General features: G+C 39.9%; 1 protein-coding gene across 1 annotated transcript in view; it reads left to right on the top strand.

Annotated features, from left to right (window-relative positions):
- LHFPL3 (LHFPL tetraspan subfamily member 3) overlaps positions 1–19,180 on the top strand; it is a 158,070-nt gene extending 138,890 nt beyond the window's left edge. Inside the window, exon 2 of the mRNA XM_041474586.1 lies at positions 18,891–19,180. Within this exon, the coding sequence (XP_041330520.1) occupies positions 18,891–19,180 (290 nt within the window). The remainder of the gene's footprint in view (positions 1–18,890) is intronic.
- The last annotated feature ends 372 nt before the right edge of the window (positions 19,181–19,552 follow it).

Genomic DNA, 19,552 nt, shown 5'->3' with positions numbered 1-19,552 from the left:
AAAAAAAAAGAGCAAAATAGTTTTGAGGAGCATCTAGTAAAAGGCATAAAAACTACTAATCCTTCTGCAAAAAACATTAGAAGGAGGAAATCTGCCAGAAGTACAGGAAGATGATCAAAGAATAAAGTCTCTGATAAGTGTATAATAAAAGTATCAGGAAAAGTCAAAGATATTCTAGGAAAACAATCTAAAATAAATCTTCTGTACACACTGTTACTTTGGAGGAGTTTGGGGAGGTTCCCACACTGGAAGTCTTTCTTCTAGGAGATTTATCGGATGCTCTTTTTCAAACTGAAATGGAGATAACAAAGTTCATGGAAAAAATAGACTAAATGCATGATAATGGATCAGAAGGATCAACAGTAACAGAGTTTTAAAGGAACTTAAGGATGGTGTATTCAACATTTCAACAGCACTGCCTAACCTCTTCTTTAAAATTTCTTTGGTACTAGAAGCTGGGAGATAGTTAATTTTATATGAGTTTTCAAGGAGTTTACAGGAGAAAAAAAGTTACTGGCGAACAGAAAGGTGGTGGCTGTATTGGCAAAGTGATAGAAATGTTGATTTAGTGACCACTTGAAAACATGACATACATACTGGGGACAGTCAGCATGGATTTTAGAAGGGGAAATAGTGGAGTACATCTGCAAAATGCTCAGGCAGGGGGTGCAGGGATAAGCAGAGGCAGCAAATCTCTACCATGCCAGGACAGCTTGAGGAGACCAGGACTCTTCCTCCCCACAAAACCATGACATACGAGATATAGGGTCTGGGATGTACATGGGTAAGAATATTGTTGACTGTAATTTCCAACCCAGGAATTGAGAACCATTAAAAGAAACTAGCAGGTGAAAATTTTAAAATATTTTTCTTTTTTTTTTTTTTTTTTTTCCTGTCATCTGATGGATAACTAAGCTGTGGAACTCTTTACCTCAGGATATCATGGACATTGAAAGTTAACAAGAATCAAATGGGAAATTAGTTGAGGAAGGAAAAATTTATGAAATGCCCCTAAGTATAAAGATACCCCCACTGAACTGCAGATTGTGTGAGACTGGCAGAATGCCCCAGACTTCGCTGCTGCCCACTGCTGGGGACAGGGTGTGGGGATACAGGAATGAGAATAATGATACAAGGAGAAGATGCTGACCTAGTGCACCTAAATTTCTATTGTTATGTTCTTTTGAGCTTTTCAATTACACTATCTTTCTTGGCTGTCCACAAACAGACGTGTGGAGAACCAGATCAGTAAAGATATTTGGATTACCCATTCCTGCAGATTTTCAAAGGAGCTAAAACAGTCAAATAGTGATAGGCAGCTAAATAATATGTACTCATTTGCTGTCAAAAGAAATTCTTTTTCTCTAAAACACATCATCAGAGTGGCATTTATTCAAATGGAAGCTTACAGACCTTATCTCCAAGTGTTACAGAGCCTGTTACAAAGAAGTTTCATATCAGCAAGGGCTATTGCTCTGTAGAGGCTGGATGTGTTATTGGAAGTGACAGAGCTGTGACAACCATTGCTCCTGCCTACTGGCACTGGAAGAGGGATGTCCTTGTGGGACCCCTTTTTGCCCTCAAGGTGAGCAAAAGTGAGGTACCTCTTGTGCACTAATAAATTGAAACAAAAAGAATTGCAATCTTAACACAAACTGTCAGAGAAGTGTTTAGCACTTATATTTGTTACTATAGTAACAAAGGTTGGTGAGGGTTTTGATGCATGAATAATTAAGACTGGGGATAGTTAGAGTGGCCTGGGCCCCAAATGTGTAGACACGTAAAGCATTCAGATACAGTGAAAGCCCTGCAGACTCCAAATAAAGCCAATTAAAACAAGGTCCCAACAGGAAGTTTTGAGAAAAAATATGCATCTGCAGCTCACTAGAAAGGGAAAGCAGGAATGTGTCTGAGTGATTGACAAGGGAGCAATCAGCCTGCAAATGTTGCTGACATGTTCAAGGACAAAGGAGACAGACAGGAGAAGATGGAGAAATATCTGCAGGAAGCACATGGAAACAATTGACTGAGAAGTGGGGAAAATCCTTGCAGGGAAGTTAGAGGAAACATTTGAACAGAAAAATGAAGGAGCAGACTGGAAGACTGAGAAGAAAGAAATGAGATTCAGGAGCACTTCCCAAAGTTGGGATCAGATGCCACCTCTTATTCCACCCTTCTGTACTCTAGATATCTTTACTGTAGTCCCTTTTAAATCTGTTACATCTTGGGTCCACACCAGTGCACAGTTGTTCACACCAAAACCGTAGTAAACTGTTCATTTTTATGTCCCTGTTCAGCTCCTTTGGTGGATGGAGGTCTCGCTCCAGCAACTGTGGAAACCATGGAAGCTGCAACCAGCCAATGCTCCTACCTGCCTCATTCAATATAAGGGCACACTACAGTGGCACTCCTGTACTGGAGGGATCAGGAGAGGATCCTGACTGGTTGAGTTTGAATTGCAGTTTCAACTGAGTTTCATCCATGAGACACAGAATAGCTGAGTCTTCAGCAGGCTGGAGTTCATGCTGGAGGCTGCTTGGGTGTCTTCACCCTCACAGATAAGGCACAGATAACCAAAAATATTTAATGCTGGCACCTGTCTCCAAGAAAGAGGGGTTTTTTTTGCTTCTCCATTTCAGACAAATATACAGGTAAACGTTGAACCTTGAATATAATCCGTTTGTCGTGTTGAGGACAATGTATAAACCATTGTGTGCTGTGCAGAAAGAGGATTGGCAGAGAGAAAAAATATCCTGAGCAACAGATGGTAGGTGACGTGATAACTGTCTGAGCAGTGATAACCTTAATCTAATTAGTTTCCTAATCAAGATTAAGAAGACACCAAAGGCATGAGAGAAGGTGGAGAACAAACCTGTAATCAATAAAATAAATACAAGAGGATAAAGGACATGCTGATGGATAAGATGCAGGAATATAGGGAAATCTGAGGAAAAATTACCATATGTTCTGTCAATATGAAAACAAAGTAGTCAGACCTTGCATCACAACAACATGTGCAGAACAAGAAAATATGGGTTATGTTACAGAATTACAAACCATTTGATGGATAACCAAGTGACAACAAGGGTCAGCAAGTTAAACAGAAGTGCTGAGAATAATTTTAAGAGTATAAAGGAATTTGATAAAAAAGAATGATGGCAAACTTGGCAAGAAAAATCAATTGCCAATAAACCTCAAATAACACCTTTTCTAGCTCTGATGAAAATGCACTTTATTTTTGAAAGATTCTCAATCAAAACTGAGCACTTACCGGTTTTCTCAGAAATGCTTTTGTGTTGTACTCAGCCGGTAGAGTTCACACTGATCAACCTGAAAGTTTGAAATGTTTCCACTGAACCTGCTTCACTCTTTATTGGCAAAAAAAGTTTCAGATGAAATGTTTCACTCAGTACTACCAAAAATGAGAGGTACTTTGACCTGGTAAGAGGAAAGACATTATAGCTGGCAGCCCTGGCTGACAAAGGATGTCAGAGCCACATACCTATATTGAGAGAAGCTGAAATCCAAGTAAGTGAAGCCATTATTGTGTCTTTCTGCACAAGGCTCCAAGTGTGGCTTTGCACAGGATCTGATGGATAACTAACCTGACCTGCTCACAGTCAGGTCGGGTTAGTTATATTCAGCTGGAATAAGTACTTTTCTGAGGTTTGTTTCTGACTGGCCACAAGGATTTTATTACAGAAATAATGGTTTGCTTAAGCAGAAAGACTTTTTATTTCAACTGGTGAGATAAGGATAGTTGTTTTCCCTGTTTATCATAGCCCTCCTAGGCAGAAACAAGTTACCCCCAAGCTGGTACAGGGACATCACAGGAGTCCCACAGGCACACAAGACAAAGCTCCAAAGAACCAGTCCCTTACTGTGCCTTTTAAGTAATTCATACATTTAGCTTTGGGAGGACAGAAGTTAACACATGAAAACATAATTCTTGAATACACAAATTACTTCCACCAAATTTATAGCAGTACCTTACTACCTGGTTCCCATGGTCACACTATTATTAGTACAATTCAACATAGCACTCTCTTGCTAAACAAAAATTATTCCAGCAATGAAAATCCTAATAAAAATACTTTGCTCTTATTATCCAGCTTACTGCTGGGCAAGGTCAACCTAGCTTCTCTGGTCAGGGAGGTTGCTCTTATATATTTTATTTATCAGTATAGAATATATAGAATATGCAAACAGAACATATAGAGTATATCAACAGCTGAGGTTACTTTTATTTGACACTGTTAGATGTCCATTTCTCTGGTCTCAGGTTGCTGCAAAGCCGCAGAGTCCCATTTTCACAGAGTTCTGCACAGGTTGCCTCAGCAATTTTTATGTTTCTCTTGAGCTTAATGAGATGCAAATTGTGACATGGTATTTTTCCTCTGCACCAAATATACAGAGTCCATACAGAATGACTGATGCTGTACAGGTTTCAAGGAAGTTTGATTTTACAGTCTCTGTATTTGGAGTCTCTGGAGTTGCATAGCATCTTGCGCACTTCCCTTTGTATTTTTGAAGTCCCTGTGTTTCAGCTGGACTAAGCACTCCATCCTCTCCTTTCCTTCATACTTCAGACTTCATCTTTTGGAGGGAATTAGAGAACCTGATAGGCATATGTCTTCATCATCATGATAAGGGTATTTGTCAACAGATTTAAGAATGTGCTACCCCAAACTAAAGATTTTCATGGAAATTTTCATGAACTCTGAAGTAAATTTGGTACAATTCCAATACATTTGTTTGGGATAGGTCAAAAGTTTTCAACCCCGTCACTTTTTAGTACCACTTTCCAATGCAAAGAGACCTGTGAGACTGAGGAATGAATTCAGGGGTGTCATGGGTAATAGAGGTAGGAGAGGTAGGAATGATGCATTAAAGATTGCTGAATTACTGAAGCCAGTAGGTGATTCTGATGGGATGAGTTCTTGAAGCTTATGTCTCATCTAGACATTTATTTTCAAAAACCAAGTAATTTGAATGACAAGATACTGGATTGTTTATAAGGCAGATGTTCTATTTTCTGTACATTTATTGAAATGCTCTAATACCTTTTATGCTGTCTTTTAGTTGCTTGCAATGTAGTGATAGAAGCACTTGCTGCCTGATGCATTTGGGAACATTTTGAGCTGCTTGTGGAATTGTTTTTCTGATGCCTATCAGAGTGAAACTAAAACAGTTACTTCAGGAAACAATTTTATTATACAAACTTTCAGCCATTATTTATTTATAGAAAAGGACATGGAGCTCCAGAACCTACAAACATTTTTGAAGGAAGACACAGTTATTGCAACCCCAGTTAAACTCTTCTTTCCTCTGGCTCCATCTCTGGATCCAGTTGGGTTAGAACCCTCTTACTCCCTTTGGAAACAGCCCATCTCCTGGTTCATTCTTCTAAATCAGCCAGTGGGCAGCATGTCCTTGAGGGGTTTCACAGGTCACCTAGCAAGCCCTCAAGCTTCATACTCAACTTTGCAAGAACCCACTCTGCTTTTCTGGCAGACCATGTCAGTCTCAGTGCGTTTTGTGATCTTGTCAGGTTTTCCCCTTTGCCTTGCACTGCTGCTTTGCCTTATATTGTTCCAGTTCTTTCAATGTCTTTCCTCATAATTTCTAAGGCAGAAATCACCAGCAGTGGTATATTAATTGGCATGTGCTAGAAGTTTTAAGTGGAGGGAGACCCACTTTCTGTGACTTCTGGGCATCAGTACTGAAAATCAGCACTGTTGTTTGCTGTGTTGGAAGTACTAAGAATTACATTACCTCAGAGGCATTGCAGCACTAGAATCCTGGACTTCCAAAATGTTCAAAAAGGTATGATATATAGATATCATAAACCTAGTCAGGACTTGAAATTGCATGTGCATACACACAAGGATTTGCTGAATACTATACTGGTAAACTTTGCTGTATAGTGCAAGTCTTGGGGTTAATTGACAAGAATCAAATTAAAGGCACAGAAATATACTTCTGTAGAAGTGAAATTCCAAAGTTAACCCTTCCAGTTAGGAACCAGTAGGGGTATCAGGTTTACTAAAGCACCGATGCAAGGTGGTGCTGAACAAAATTGGACACATTACTGATCAGACTGCTGTTTTGGTGGTACTGAACAAAATTGGACACATTACTGATCAGACTGACTTGATAGCAAATATAAGATGAGATGTGCTTTACAATATGGAGATATTATTATAAGATATTTTAAAAATCATGCAGAATTCTTCCATATTTTTTCAAGTATTTCAAAATTTATCAAGACTGCCATGTCCAAAGCAATGAGTTTAGAAGGCTCAGCAATCTCATAGGCTTGGCCCTAGGTAAGAATAGATTTCCCTCTAACAGGAAAAAGGCAGAATACAAAAACATCTCCAGTGTTAGCAATCTCAGTCCCCAGGGCTCTCCTACCACGCAGGGCTCAGATGCTCAGTGGGGGAGGCAGAGCCCCTGATACCTCTGCTGCCATTAGGCTCTATAAGACATCAGCTTCTGAAAGGCAGCAAAGCCTTGCTGCCAAATGTCAGCTTGAATAAAGAAGCAGTGCAGTGGTCTCAGGGCCTATTGTCCATTTCTCTTTTCTTCCAAGGAAAGCTGCTGAGGGATCAGGAAGGGCTGTAGCAGAGATGAGTGAAGAATAGCACACGACAAGCTGTGCAGGCATAAAGATGTATGCAGGTGCCTCAGGGGCATTGAAAGGAACTATACAAAAGTCGATGCCTTTATCATCTGTTCAGAACTTGTCTTGCCTTCCTGCCAGCCCATTTGCAATATTGGCTAGCACTGCTTGGGAAATCAGATTTAAATGATTGTAATGGCTTTAGTTAAATCTTAGCATTCCAACTCAATAACAAGGCTGCCTTCTGCCTCCTTCCACTTCCACCTTTTTCTTCAGGGGAGATGCCCCATATCACTGCCTTCCAGCTCCATCTCCTTCTCATGTTCAGCTCATCCCCTCAGCAGGCCTTTAGCTCTGCATTGCCCACTGCCCCTTGCCTGCAGCACAAAGGTGCTTCAAACCCTGACCCACTTCCTTCCTACCTCCTCTGATCATTCAGAGAAGATGGGGAGCAGGGTGAAGGCTAGCTTTGGGAAAGCTGTTGATATTAAAAAAGAGAATGAAACCAGTCTAGGGGTAGATCTTTCCACTCAGAACTAGCTGGAGCCTTCTGGCAGAGTACATGGAAGGCTTCCCAGCCCTGGGACAAACTGGTGAACCCTGGCCAGATTTAATACTTGGATCATTTGTCCCAATGGATTTCTGCCCACTGTCTCAAAAAGGGCCAGTACAGTTTGCTGCATGTAATGGCAAGTATGGCATTGGCTCAGCTGTATGACATTCTTTTAGCAGAACGTTAATGTTTTACAAAAGACAAGAGAAGCAAGAGCCTTCCCCTATCTTTCCCCATGCATTCAATTGCTGCTTTTTGTCTTGCTCATGACAGAATATTTATTTGTTCCTCTTATTTTCTTTCTACTTGACTTCAGTCACCCCTCCTGAAAAGTCACTTTCTCCACTAAAGTACGTGGGGAACACAAAGTTCCAAGTGAGGGTACAGAGTGTCACTGTCATGCCCATACCCAGGGGTTGAATGCCTATAAATTGTTAATCTTAAAACACTTCTCATTTCAACATTAAATAATATTTCCTATCATGATGCATTATATTCTGGGAATCATAATCATGCTTTGGCAGAGGAAGTCACAGGGGTCATGAACCTGCACCTCAGCTTACAGTGGAGATATCTCACCAGTGGCTAATGATCTTAGCCACTGCCAAGCAATTTCTTGAATCTTTCAATCAGCTTCTGCAGGAGGGATTTCTCCTGCTGGACAGTGCCCAAGAGCAGGCACAGACATCTGCCTGGCAGCTGTTTGTACTGCAGGTGTTCCACTGCTCCCCACCTTCCACCCAGTGTGCTGGGTCAGCGTTCTGCACCAGCACCCCAAGGGCAGCCAAACAGAGGGAGGAGTGGCTCTGAACCTTTAAGAAAACTACATTCCCCACCCTCAGTGTCTCTTATTTAATTTCCTCTCACAAGTGGTTTTATTGTTCGCGTTCCTTTCACGGCATGACAACAAAGTGGGGGTCAGATGACAATTGGTTGAATTCTTGGTGGCAGTTTTGAATTCCCCAGCTCAGCTGTTGAGCACTGGCCTGTGCTGTTTCACGTACTGCATGGGTGAGTTACCCCACTTTCCAATGCTTCTAATTATGGCTGTCAAACACTCTCAAGTGGTCATGTAAATGAAACTGTGAACACAGCCGGGACATCATGGCAGATGTTTCTCTGAAGCAGAGGTCTGTGGGGGCTGATTCCTCAATGCATTACTAACAAGCCACAGTTGTTAGTGGCACATGGCACACACCAGGTGAGATGCAGACAACCCCCCGCAGTCCAAGGTGGCAGTGGTGTGCACAGAGTTTGGTAACAGTGCCAGGAAGCCTTGCTGTGATCTCCACAGTTATGCAGTGCAAGCTGACCTGGTGTCGCTGAGTGTAAGTGTAGGAGAGAAGTCAGAAGGGGCTTTGCTACAGAACCAGGCAGGGTTTAGCCAGGTAGAGAGATTTGCTAAATTTATGGACAAAAGGAAATAAATCTGAAGTTTTCCTGCAAAATGCCGGTAGTGCTCAAGCCTGGAGCTTGGCTTCAGTGCTGCTCCTGCCCTGAGGCTCAGCTGAGTGCTGTTTGCACTGCCTGTGTGTCCAGCTCTGCAGCAATGGCAAAGCTCATATGCTGAGAAAAGTGATGATCCTGGGTTTCTGGTGTCTGAAGACACTTGATGCAAGACCTCTGAGTTCTTGAAGTTATCTTAAAGGCCCTGAGTAGTCAAATTTAGCCTCACAGAGAAACACATCCTAATAATTTTTTAATGCACTGATCAAACTCCATCTTTAATAACTATTTACAGCATACACTTGGACAACTTCAAACTTTTTTGGCATGGCCACAGCTACTGAATTTGTGCCAGAACTTATCCCCTGACAATTCAAAACTGCCTTCCTTTTTACAGCCTAAATGTATTCCTGGATGGTTTATATGCATTTGTTCAGATGCCAAGACTGCCCTTTCAGTTAAATAGCACTTCCCCCTCTCTGGGACCCATTCCCTTGTGTTTATACAGAGTAATCATAAAATTCTTCAGTTTACTGTAAGGCAAGCAGATCTGTTTTCTAGGTAACATTAACATGGCTTTTTAAAGGTTTTCACCTCCTTTTTTTTGCAAATGAGTGCTTACTGACTGTGAAGTTGATCATTTTCAGAAACAAAAGACCAAACCTAGTATTTATTTTAGATGCCACTATAGGTTTAGATGTAGAAATTTTCTTTTTAGATTAATATATTTTGCTTCTTCATTCTTGTTTCTACCTTGATAAACTGCAGAATTTTGCCATTTTACCCTGAAAACAGTGGCTGATGCAGTCCCAGACTTCCTCTCTTGCCAGCATTTAGATTTGCTTGCATTTGCAGTAATTTCAGAAACAAGTTGGAGGCATGCACTGCCCAAGTCCAAAACCAGACTGTTGTAGATGCATGGTGTTTGTCAGGTCAGCTTGGATGAGATCTGGCTGGAAAAGAAAATCACTTTATGCCTCTCTTCTTTCTTTCTTTGCTATCACATTTTAAAAACTTTAATAATGGAGGGGAATGACAAATTTGTATACAGACCATAGTGAGACAGCCCAGCAGAAAGTTGCTTCTTTGCCTCTTACCCCCATTTATTATGTTAGATTTTCACTTCAGTTTGATTTAAAGAACATTTATTTTTGTTTTGCAGTTCCATCAAGCTCCTAATTCTTCAGCTGCTCTTCCCCCTAGGTTTCATTCTTTATTAATTTCCAAGATTATCTCTCAGCCTCCTCATAAGAACATAGGCCAGGAAAAGAACTACTAAATCCTCATATCTAGTCCTGTTATCATGAGCAGTTACAGCTTCATGCAATATATTTCTTAAAATACCTCCTTACATCCTAAAATAACCTTGCTCTGATTAACTGGTCATTGCAGACATCACTCTTCTAAAGCTTAGAAACCACCAGCACCAGATGTCTAGTTCTTACATTATGCTTTAAAGACTCTCCTACTGCTAAAACTCTTTTCCATTGGTTCACTTGACTGGTGTCCCATGGTCCTCCAAGGGATGACCAAAATACATATTTTCTCCATCATTTGTCCCGACAGTCTTTGCATTGACAGTGCCTCCCATCAGTGGATTTCACTACCAGACCTCTACTCTTGCCAAAGCTGCAATGAAAACACAGAATGACGGACACTCAGGTTGATTCTTGAGGTGCCCAATATATCCTCACAACAGCTGGAGGCTTTTCTTTCCAGCAAAAAATGACAGCTCCCCATGAACAAAATGCATAAACACCTTACATTCTCATGTTAACCTCTATTTCCCAGTTAGTTTGTGTTTCTGTATGACACAGGATCAAATGCTCTCTGAAAAGCGTGTTACTTTGTATTTCTTTCCATGTCTTTAGCTATTCTTTCCTTCAATAATTATCCAAAGAACTGGGATAAAATTGAGTGGTGACTGGTTGTTCCAATTACTTCTCAGTTTTCAATTTTGTATCTTTTTTCCTAAAATGCAGGTAATGCACATGGTCTTCACAACTATCTCAACAATAAGTTTGATTTTAAAATCCTTCCCAACATCTTTGCAGTTTAATGTGTTGGTTATTTCAGTGTTTGGGTTTGGAAGGTGCATTCCTCCAGTCTGAGCACACTATGATTGTTTTCAATGCTGTGGACTTGCAGGCACGAGCGAGTTTCCATTTCCTAATGATCATGCCCAGCAGTCACAGCATCTTCCTCCTCTTCTCTATCATCCTCTTCATTGAAAAATGAGACAAATAATTAAGTCCTAATTCCTAATTCTCAGCCCAACTCCATATCTGCTTTTCTTCTTTCTTTATTAATCTCACTGAAGATTATTCCACTACTTGTTTCAATTTGTCTTAGAGTTAGCACAGCTTGATTTTTAGAGAGCTATCTTTCAGACCTGCATTACCTAACCTTCAAAATATATCTTTATTTGCTAATAATTTTCTTTTCCTGGAATTTCTAAGGTCTCTGCTCTTTTTTTTTTTTTTTTTCCCCAAGGCTTTTTTGGGAAGATAGGTAATGAGGGTAGAATGAAACAGAGTTTGTTAGTCATCAATACAGAGCTGAAAGTATCCCTGGAATTTCATTTGTCTTGTCAAGATACTTCAGAAAATTTATATTCAAAAATTCAAGGTTTGCCCCACAATTAGTATGAACTTCTTCCATCTAGTTAACTTATTAGTAGTTTCTTTAGCCTTTTAAAAAGTTCATCCATCTAAAATGTGCATCAAAATCCAGGTTCAGAAACATTTTTATTCTCATGTTATTTAATATATTCTCATTTTATTTAAATTGAATTGACTCATGGTCATTGAAAGTGAGGTTATTTTCAGCTGTTCCTTTATCAAAAGTGTGTTTAAAATATCTCTGCTATTTGGATCAGTAACTTGTGGTGGAATGTCAGCTGTATATATCTCAAGAAATTCCTAGCCTATGCCATATTAACACCTATTCTCCAGTCTGTCTGCGGTAGCAACACAGTACTTGCGTTGAATTTATTAATTAATTAGATTTTGTACGTGTCAGTATGCCATGATATGTTTTGGCTGTTTGAAGAACAGGTTCTACAAAGGTTAACATTAAAGTAGAAAGATGCAGCACTCCCTTGTGATAGCATTTGAAATAAACACTTTCAGTGGCAAGTCCAGCATGTGAGAAAAGTGCTTTTGGGATATGGGCACAGCATCAGACAACGTGCCTGCGTGGCAGCTTGGCCATGGGCATGGACCCCAGCTGACACACAGACTCCTAACACACGTCCTGTGCTACAAAGACACATGAGAGAAAACTCTAGTGGGTTGTGACACAGTTCTCATGTTATTTTAGATACTTTAAAGAGAAAATGAGATGAAAAAAAATCCTTAGATCCCAGGGCCTTTGGACACCACAGGAGGTGACACAGCACAAATGTAACTTTTGACATGCACCTGTGGGTTTCCAGCTGTACCACCCCCCATACCTGATTCATCTTAAAGAAGTATTTTTATCTCTGGTTGTATATGATTTCAGTTTACTCACTCTTCATCAGTTAGTCATCTACCTCTGCTACAAGTATTAGCAATGTGTTGTCACGACAGTTCCTAAGGGCTTTTTGCCCACATAGTGATTAGGCCTGCATCCTTTAGCAATTCTCAGCTTCCATATTTTCTCTGGACAATAAATACATATTGCAAATAACCATGGCTGGAACACCAGAAGTTGTGTTCTTTCACAAGAAGTTACTGGAACACACCTTGTGGATCACCTGCCACACACTTATAAAAATATATTCTGTTCTTACATTATTTTTATTCTCCAGCTAATATAGTTGTTGTACTGACTAAATTATTCATAGAACTACATTAATCTCAATGTTTAATTATCATGGCTAATGATCAAAACTTGGAAGTTAAATGCTCCCAAGATGATATAACCCCACACAGAATTTCTGTTGCTATCAAATCAAAGAATTCTCTATCCAAACATGAATCCAACATGTGAGGTCTAAAACATGTCCCCTTAGTGTAGTCAAATTTCTCTTACAGTTGACTTAACTGAATTAGATTGCACCATCATTGCTATTATTTTCTACTTATTTACAATTTAACACATTTCTTGATGTAACATCACTTTCTCAATTTTTTCCATCTTTCTGAACAGTTCATGTTCTGTAGTGCTCATCTTTGGATATAGCTGTCAGTCATCCCTATTTCTGTTATATCTGCTTCACATCTTGCAACAGCTGATCAAATTACTCCATTTTGCTGCCTACGTATAACTAGCAGGCATCAAAATATCTGCTACCTGTCTACTCAGCCAGTCTTCTCCCTCTGACCACAGCACCCACCTCACTACCACTTTCCACATTATTTTCTTTATCTTTACTGTCCAGTCAGTGAATGTTTGGTCTTCTTTTTCCCTTTTCTTAAAATCAGCGTGTGAAATATGCATGTCTGTTTATATATGTATATCCTTATCAGATTTCTTATCAGAATGTCCAGGCCCTAATAAGTCAAATGGCCATAATTGCTTCATGTCTTTAATATTATCACAGGAATGCAGTAGAAGATTCTCCTACTTTTTCTCCCCCTTAGCAGTATCTATAAATATTCTTAATCCTGTAGAGAGGCTCAGCCTTGTCTACATTACCAAGCAAGATGATGTGAAATAAGAGAATAAGTAGATTAAAGTAGTTACTGCTGAAGCCTCTTGCATCCTCATCACATGGGGCTTTAGGGTTTTGCCTCAAATCAGAAATAGTTCTGTTTCCTGGACCCAATGCCCCCATTATACATATTGTTTGAAGTTTTTTGAAGGAAGATTAACCTACAAACCTTTGCTCCTTCACTTTTGGGGAGGAGGTTGCTGGGAGCATCACATCAATGTCTTGAAGCAATTCCAAAGGGCACCTTTCTTGTCCTATATGAAAGCTCAGGTCACAGAAGTCCAGAGGGGATTTTGTCACTCCTGCTCTCTAAGAACACTGCCCTTGAATCTTAAATTTCTTTACCCTTTTCTCACTGACTGCCTCACACCCAGCAGCAGTCATGTGGTTAGCAGCCATCTATGAGCACCACCAGGAATTTTCAGTCTGCTTATGCACAAACTAACAGGCTGTGTCATCTCCTTGGGGATCCAGCTGGCACCTCTCTGAAGAGCCTTTTCAAAGGTGGACATTGAATGTGGCAGCCTCCAAACACAGGATCAAGTAAGAAGTCATACATGACATTTGCCTTTTTGTATTGCACCATAACAATTCCAAGGTGTTGTGGAAGCTCTCCATAGTTCAAGTGCTTTCTCTTAAGCACAGGATGATGAAGCCCATGCACTGAGCCAGAATTTTAAGCTCCCAACTCAGTTTTGAAGAACTTTTCTAAATGAACTTCTAGGCCTCTCCAGAAATACTCTGATTGCATGCAGCAGAACTATTTCTGTGGATGGAATCAGTAAATGGAGAGAATCATGGCATTTGCTTCAAAATTGCACATTTCCTCCAAGCCATGACGTAAATATAAACACAGAGGATTATTGTCCCACTCAGAAATGCAGTTCACATCACTTGGATCAATCACTTGGATCAATCTCAGTTGATGTGTGTGTAGCCTCTGTGTTCACTAGGATTGTGTTTGACCCTGTGTCTTCAGCCACCTCCACTCAGCATTTCCTTCTTTCCCAGCTACAAGCTCCTGAAGGACTAATCCTAATCACCAACATGGCTGGCAAAAACTCTATTCAGCTTATTGGAGATTTAATGGGTTGCTGTTTCTGTAAATACATTTTTTGGGGGGAAAAAAGGGAACAAAAAACCTCTTGCATTTTGGAACCACAGAGGTTTGAGGACTCTTGCATGTGTGGAACCAGAGATATCTGAAGACTCTTGCATGTGTGGGCATGGAAAGAAAAGAGATGGTCAGCATAATTCCCGTTCCAATTTTTTTTACTCCTTTATCAGGAAACTTGCCATCCTCATACTCTACACGCAAGCAAATTTGGTCTGTTGTCAGGAAAAGAATGAAGATGAGAGAGGAGTCCTGCCAGCGGGAATTTCTCAGCACTGGTTTCCTGCATAGCAGTCAGCTTTTTTTATAAATAGCACCTCATTTCATGCAATGATATAATATTAATCTGTCACTGTATTTGGCACAACCATAGCATAGTGAACTACTTGTTTGCTAATTACCATTTGAGCTCATGCACAGAGCACAGTCTGTGATAATATTAGCTTGGTCAGAGTCACAAGTCTGTCAGTGCCAGCAACAATTCACTGTCTGTTTCCAATCTCTGGAAGTGTTGTATCTGCATCCTTTCATCCCACGAGGTAAAAATCCTGGCTCTCTCTCCTAGTATGAATAATTTGTCTTGTCACTCACAGCCCTAGAGGAAAACCATGTGACAGTTCCTGCTAGCTGTTCACACAAGAAAAAACTGTTTAAGAAGAAAAGCAAATATATAAGGCTTGTTTAAGTGCTTTTATTAATCACTTTTTAAAAGTTTTAAAAGCCCTACCCGACTCCAATATGTGGGAGAAAGCAACTGTTTGGGTGGTGAGGCACTGGAAGAGGTTGCCCAGAGAAGTTAGAGATACCATCCCTGGAAATGTTTAAGGCTGGATTGGATGGGCTCTGAGCAACATGGTGGGTGAACTCGATGGTCTTTAAAGTCTCTTCCAACACAAGCCAGTCACCTTGTCATCACAGGAGAGGAAGAAATGGGGGAAACCCAGGGCCACCTTTACAAAGATAATAATCCTGCTGGGAGCTTTCTCAAGCAGCCAAAGGGAAAACCATGTGGGTATGATTATTGTAAGTTTTACAGTTGCCCAAGCGGTTCTGAATGGTGTCAGTGACACTAATCAGTCATTTATCAATTCTCCCTGCTGCTTCTCATGAAGGGCCTTGGCTAGCTGCAGAGGTCCTAGGCTGGGCTGTCTGTCAGGAGGGTGGTGCTGATCTGATGTTCCCAGATCTGAAGGGGACACCAGAGGGCTTCATAGAAGGCTGCTTTTAACCAGTATATATTTAACTTTTTCTTTGCTTGAATCCAAGAGTCTGTAGGAACTGATGATTTAAGGGTTTTTATTTAGTCAGTGAACTTTTCAAATCCAAAACTTTCTGAATTCACTAGAACACCATTACTATTTAGTAGTAGAACAGTAATAGCTTTTTTTTTTTTACATTTCCATTTCGGTAACATTGCCATTACAGACAGTGGAAGTTATACAAAGATATGGGAGCAATGTTAGTGTTATAAAATCATCTCTTAGCAGTTTCACTGAAATTTCATAAAATTATTTCCATTTCACAAATTTGTGTAAAACTGAAAGTAATTTCCTTTTAGAGAGAATCTTCTAATCCTCTGTAGCAGAATTCAAATGTAAAAATTTCTAGCAATGCAAAGTAGATCTGTAGGTGGATTTCATATCTGTCTTTTCAATCTTGTAGCTGATAAAAGAATCATTACTTGTTTATATTATTGAGCAAATCTGTGTTCTTAAAGGCATCCAGTGCAAAATATTCCCTCAACAAAAAATGACTCAAGGTTGACTAATCTTACTTATGTTACCCTCTACAGGTAAGGTATGATTCCTGAACCTGAAGATGTTAACTAAGTAGTCATCTAGTAGAAAGCATCTTAACTGTATAGGGAAAAGAGAAAATAATAATAACCCCTCCTTGATATCTGTCTTTATGAAAAGGAATCTAGTCCAGACACCATTTACAGTCCAGACACCATTTACCCATGTGACATTACCAAGAGAAGTCCAACTGCAACAAACAGAATGATGCCAGAAATCTAAGCAAGTATATCAAAGAATGCAGGAACAGAATTCAGGAAAGATGAGTCAAATGGAAATCTGAGGAACACAGCTGTGAAACTGTACACTGAATTCCTGAGATAAGAGTCCATTTTTTTAATTACCTATGTGCAAAAGAACAAAGTTAAATTACTTTTAGGAAGTACTAAGAATGTGTCTGATGTGCTGTGTAATAAAAAATCGACAGAGATGTTGGTATTTGCTAATTATTCATGCACAATTAGCAGAAAATTCCACTTCTATTGATCATTAACTGAGCATTAAGCTTTCTCGTGTTGATGATTAATAAAAGTAAACTGGCTTTGGTATTTGCTGTTACATAGTAAATGAAACTTTGCCAACAGTTAGCTGGGTAAATATGGACATTTTCATGAACACAAGAAGTTTGCAGATTTGCTGCGTCGTTTGGAGTTCTTTGCAAGTACGAGGGAAACTCTTAAGAGTGAGGGCAACTCCGCTGTCTGGAAGTGTGTGTAACCAGCTCAAGAAAATAAATTATTGTACTGTTTGTCTCTAAGGCCTTTGAAAGTTCTTATGTAATTGTGTAAATCATGTTCCAAGTCGATTGGTCATTATCTAATCTCCCATGTTTCTAAGCCTAAGTGTCCTTGAAAGTATTATAAACTGGTTTATTTTCACACAAATTAGCTGTTCAGGAGGAACTCATCAAACACCTTGGGACTGCACCAAGAGGTTGGTGCATCTCTTACCCCATGTCAGATATTTTCTGCAGACATGTTTTCAAGACATTGTCTACAGCAATTTTCTAGCTGTCAAAAGGAAACTACCATTCCTGAACTCTCTTTACACATCCCTCTTCCAGTATTTCATCATATTGATCCAGTGTAAGTCTGTTTGTATTTTGTGGGCATTAGAGGTCTGTAAAATGATAGTGCCTATGCTTGTTCAGGAAAGGCAAGAAACCTGTGACAACAACAGGAAACCAATCCCACAGTGACGGCAGCTGCTGGTTGCACAAGATATTTGGTGTATAAACTGTCATTTCCAAACAGAGGTCTGACTCAACAAAAACTTAAAAGGCTGAAAGCCACACAATGCATTCTTTCCAATTAGCATGTTTACCTGCAATTTTGAGCATATTTCATCCATATGATATTAAGACCTATAAAAGAATGTTTAGGATCCACTGCATCTCATCAACTAAATAGAAGGGCTAACGATGGAAATGACTGTTTCCAAGTCACTACAGGTAACTGAAAGGTATTTCCAAGTCACTAAAGGTAATTGATGAGGTAACTGAAAGCATATGGACTTTCTGATTCTCTTAAATACAATAAAAACTGAAGAATGAACCCATTCAACATAATCATTATTTTTAGAATTTTCTTATGCTACTTTATTTTTGTATGCTATCCTCTCCTGCTGAAGGTGACTCTACCTGGCTTCAAGACAGGCACTGCCAGAAAAATTTGGAAATTTTTGGTCATAGGTCAGTTTATACAACACCAAGCCTGCTGGCAACAAATAAGGTCCACCTGTCCCAAAGGATTTTATGTCAGGAGGTAGAAGAGCTCATTGAGAGAGCTGTAAAGTGGATTTGAAGGGGAATGAGGACACAGTCAGGCTTGATAGACATTAGACATAGGAAGGAGAGAACTATAGAACCACCTAGTAACAAAAGAAGACTTAAGAGAGAGCATCTCAAATCAGAAGCAGCCAAAGACATAACCACAGACAGGACTCTGGGGGATCCCTTTCCACCCCTGCTGGGAGACTGACACGATCAAATATTTCCATACAGTGCCTGTACACCAATGCTTGCAGTGCGGAGGACAAGCAGGAGGAACTAGAGATCTGTGTGCAGTCCCAGGGCTTTGCTCTCATTGCAACTAAAGATGTGGTGGGATAGCTTCCATGACTGGAATGTCATCATGAAGGGCTGCACAGTGCTCAGGACAGACCTGGCAGGTGCTGGGATGGAGTTGCCCTCTGTGAGGCAACACTTGGAATGTATCAAGCTCTATCTTTGGGTAGATAATGGGAAAGTCCAGTGCTTATGGTTAGGATAAAAGGGCAGATTAACAGAAATGATAGGTAGTTTTTTTTTCTATCTTTTAAACTGGTTGTTTGCCTGATGACTTGACAGTAACCCAGTGTTACCTTTGAATATCCAGGTTATTAACCATTTTCCCTTTTGGTTTTGTGTGGTCCTTTCATATTGCATTGAAGAAATTGGTCCCACAAGGAAAATGTGATTGTACTGATGCAAAACCTGACCAGGGATTCAGGATGTAACGGCTTTTTAAGCAAGGTGTGCAATTGATGTTGCATCTTAGGGTTTTATATTAAATACTTAATCACAGCATGTAATTCTGTGACTTGGTTTTTTTTTAGTACCCTAGCTTTGGAGTTCAGGATGAAAAAGTCTAATGCTTTAATGATAACTTTGTAGGTTCTCATCAAAATGAAAGCTTGGTCTCATTATCCCATTGTTCTCCTTTTCTCTTTTCTCCAAGCTGCCTGTCTCGTCCTGGGTTGTATGATTTTTCCTGATGGCTGGGATTCAGATGAGGTAAAACGGATGTGTGGTGAAAAGACAGACAAGTACACGCTGGGGGCTTGTTCAGTCCGCTGGGCATATATCCTGGCAATTATCGGAATCTTGGATGCCCTGATCCTCTCATTTCTGGCATTTGTGCTTGGAAACAGACAAGACAGCTTGCTAGCAGAGGAGCTCAAGTTGGAAAACAAAGGTAGGACTGCTTTAGAAACACTTTTGTTGGGTGGCCTTAAGGGCAATTGCTGAAAAACAATAATCAGTTTCAATTTCATTTTATGTTATGCTTAAAAGTTGGAATGCTGGCTTACTTCCTACATTGCTGGGAAAGAATAAATGCAAGGGACAGAGGAAGTTTTGCATTTCAGCCTCCAAAAATCTGAGAAAGTTCAATTTTGATGTGATTTCTTCCCTCTGCATGAATTATCCTTAGCTTTTAGAGCCGTAGATGGGATGTTATTGTGTTACTCCTTTGTACAGTATTTCATTAACATTTAATTTTCCCTGTGTCCATCTTTTTCTGTACCCCGTGCAAGACTTCTTCCCTTGATTCCTTTAGGACTGTGCAATGTAATATGAATGTCTGTAATATGGCATATGTGTCAGCACAGTGCACAGTAA

This window comes from Pyrgilauda ruficollis, unplaced genomic scaffold, assembly GCF_017590135.1.
Source record: "Pyrgilauda ruficollis isolate IOZ18807 unplaced genomic scaffold, ASM1759013v1 scaffold33, whole genome shotgun sequence".
Taxonomy (NCBI): Eukaryota; Metazoa; Chordata; class Aves; order Passeriformes; family Passeridae; genus Pyrgilauda; species Pyrgilauda ruficollis.
The sequence above is the reverse complement of the archived record's forward strand: the minus strand, read 5'-3'. Positions and strand labels throughout refer to the sequence as shown.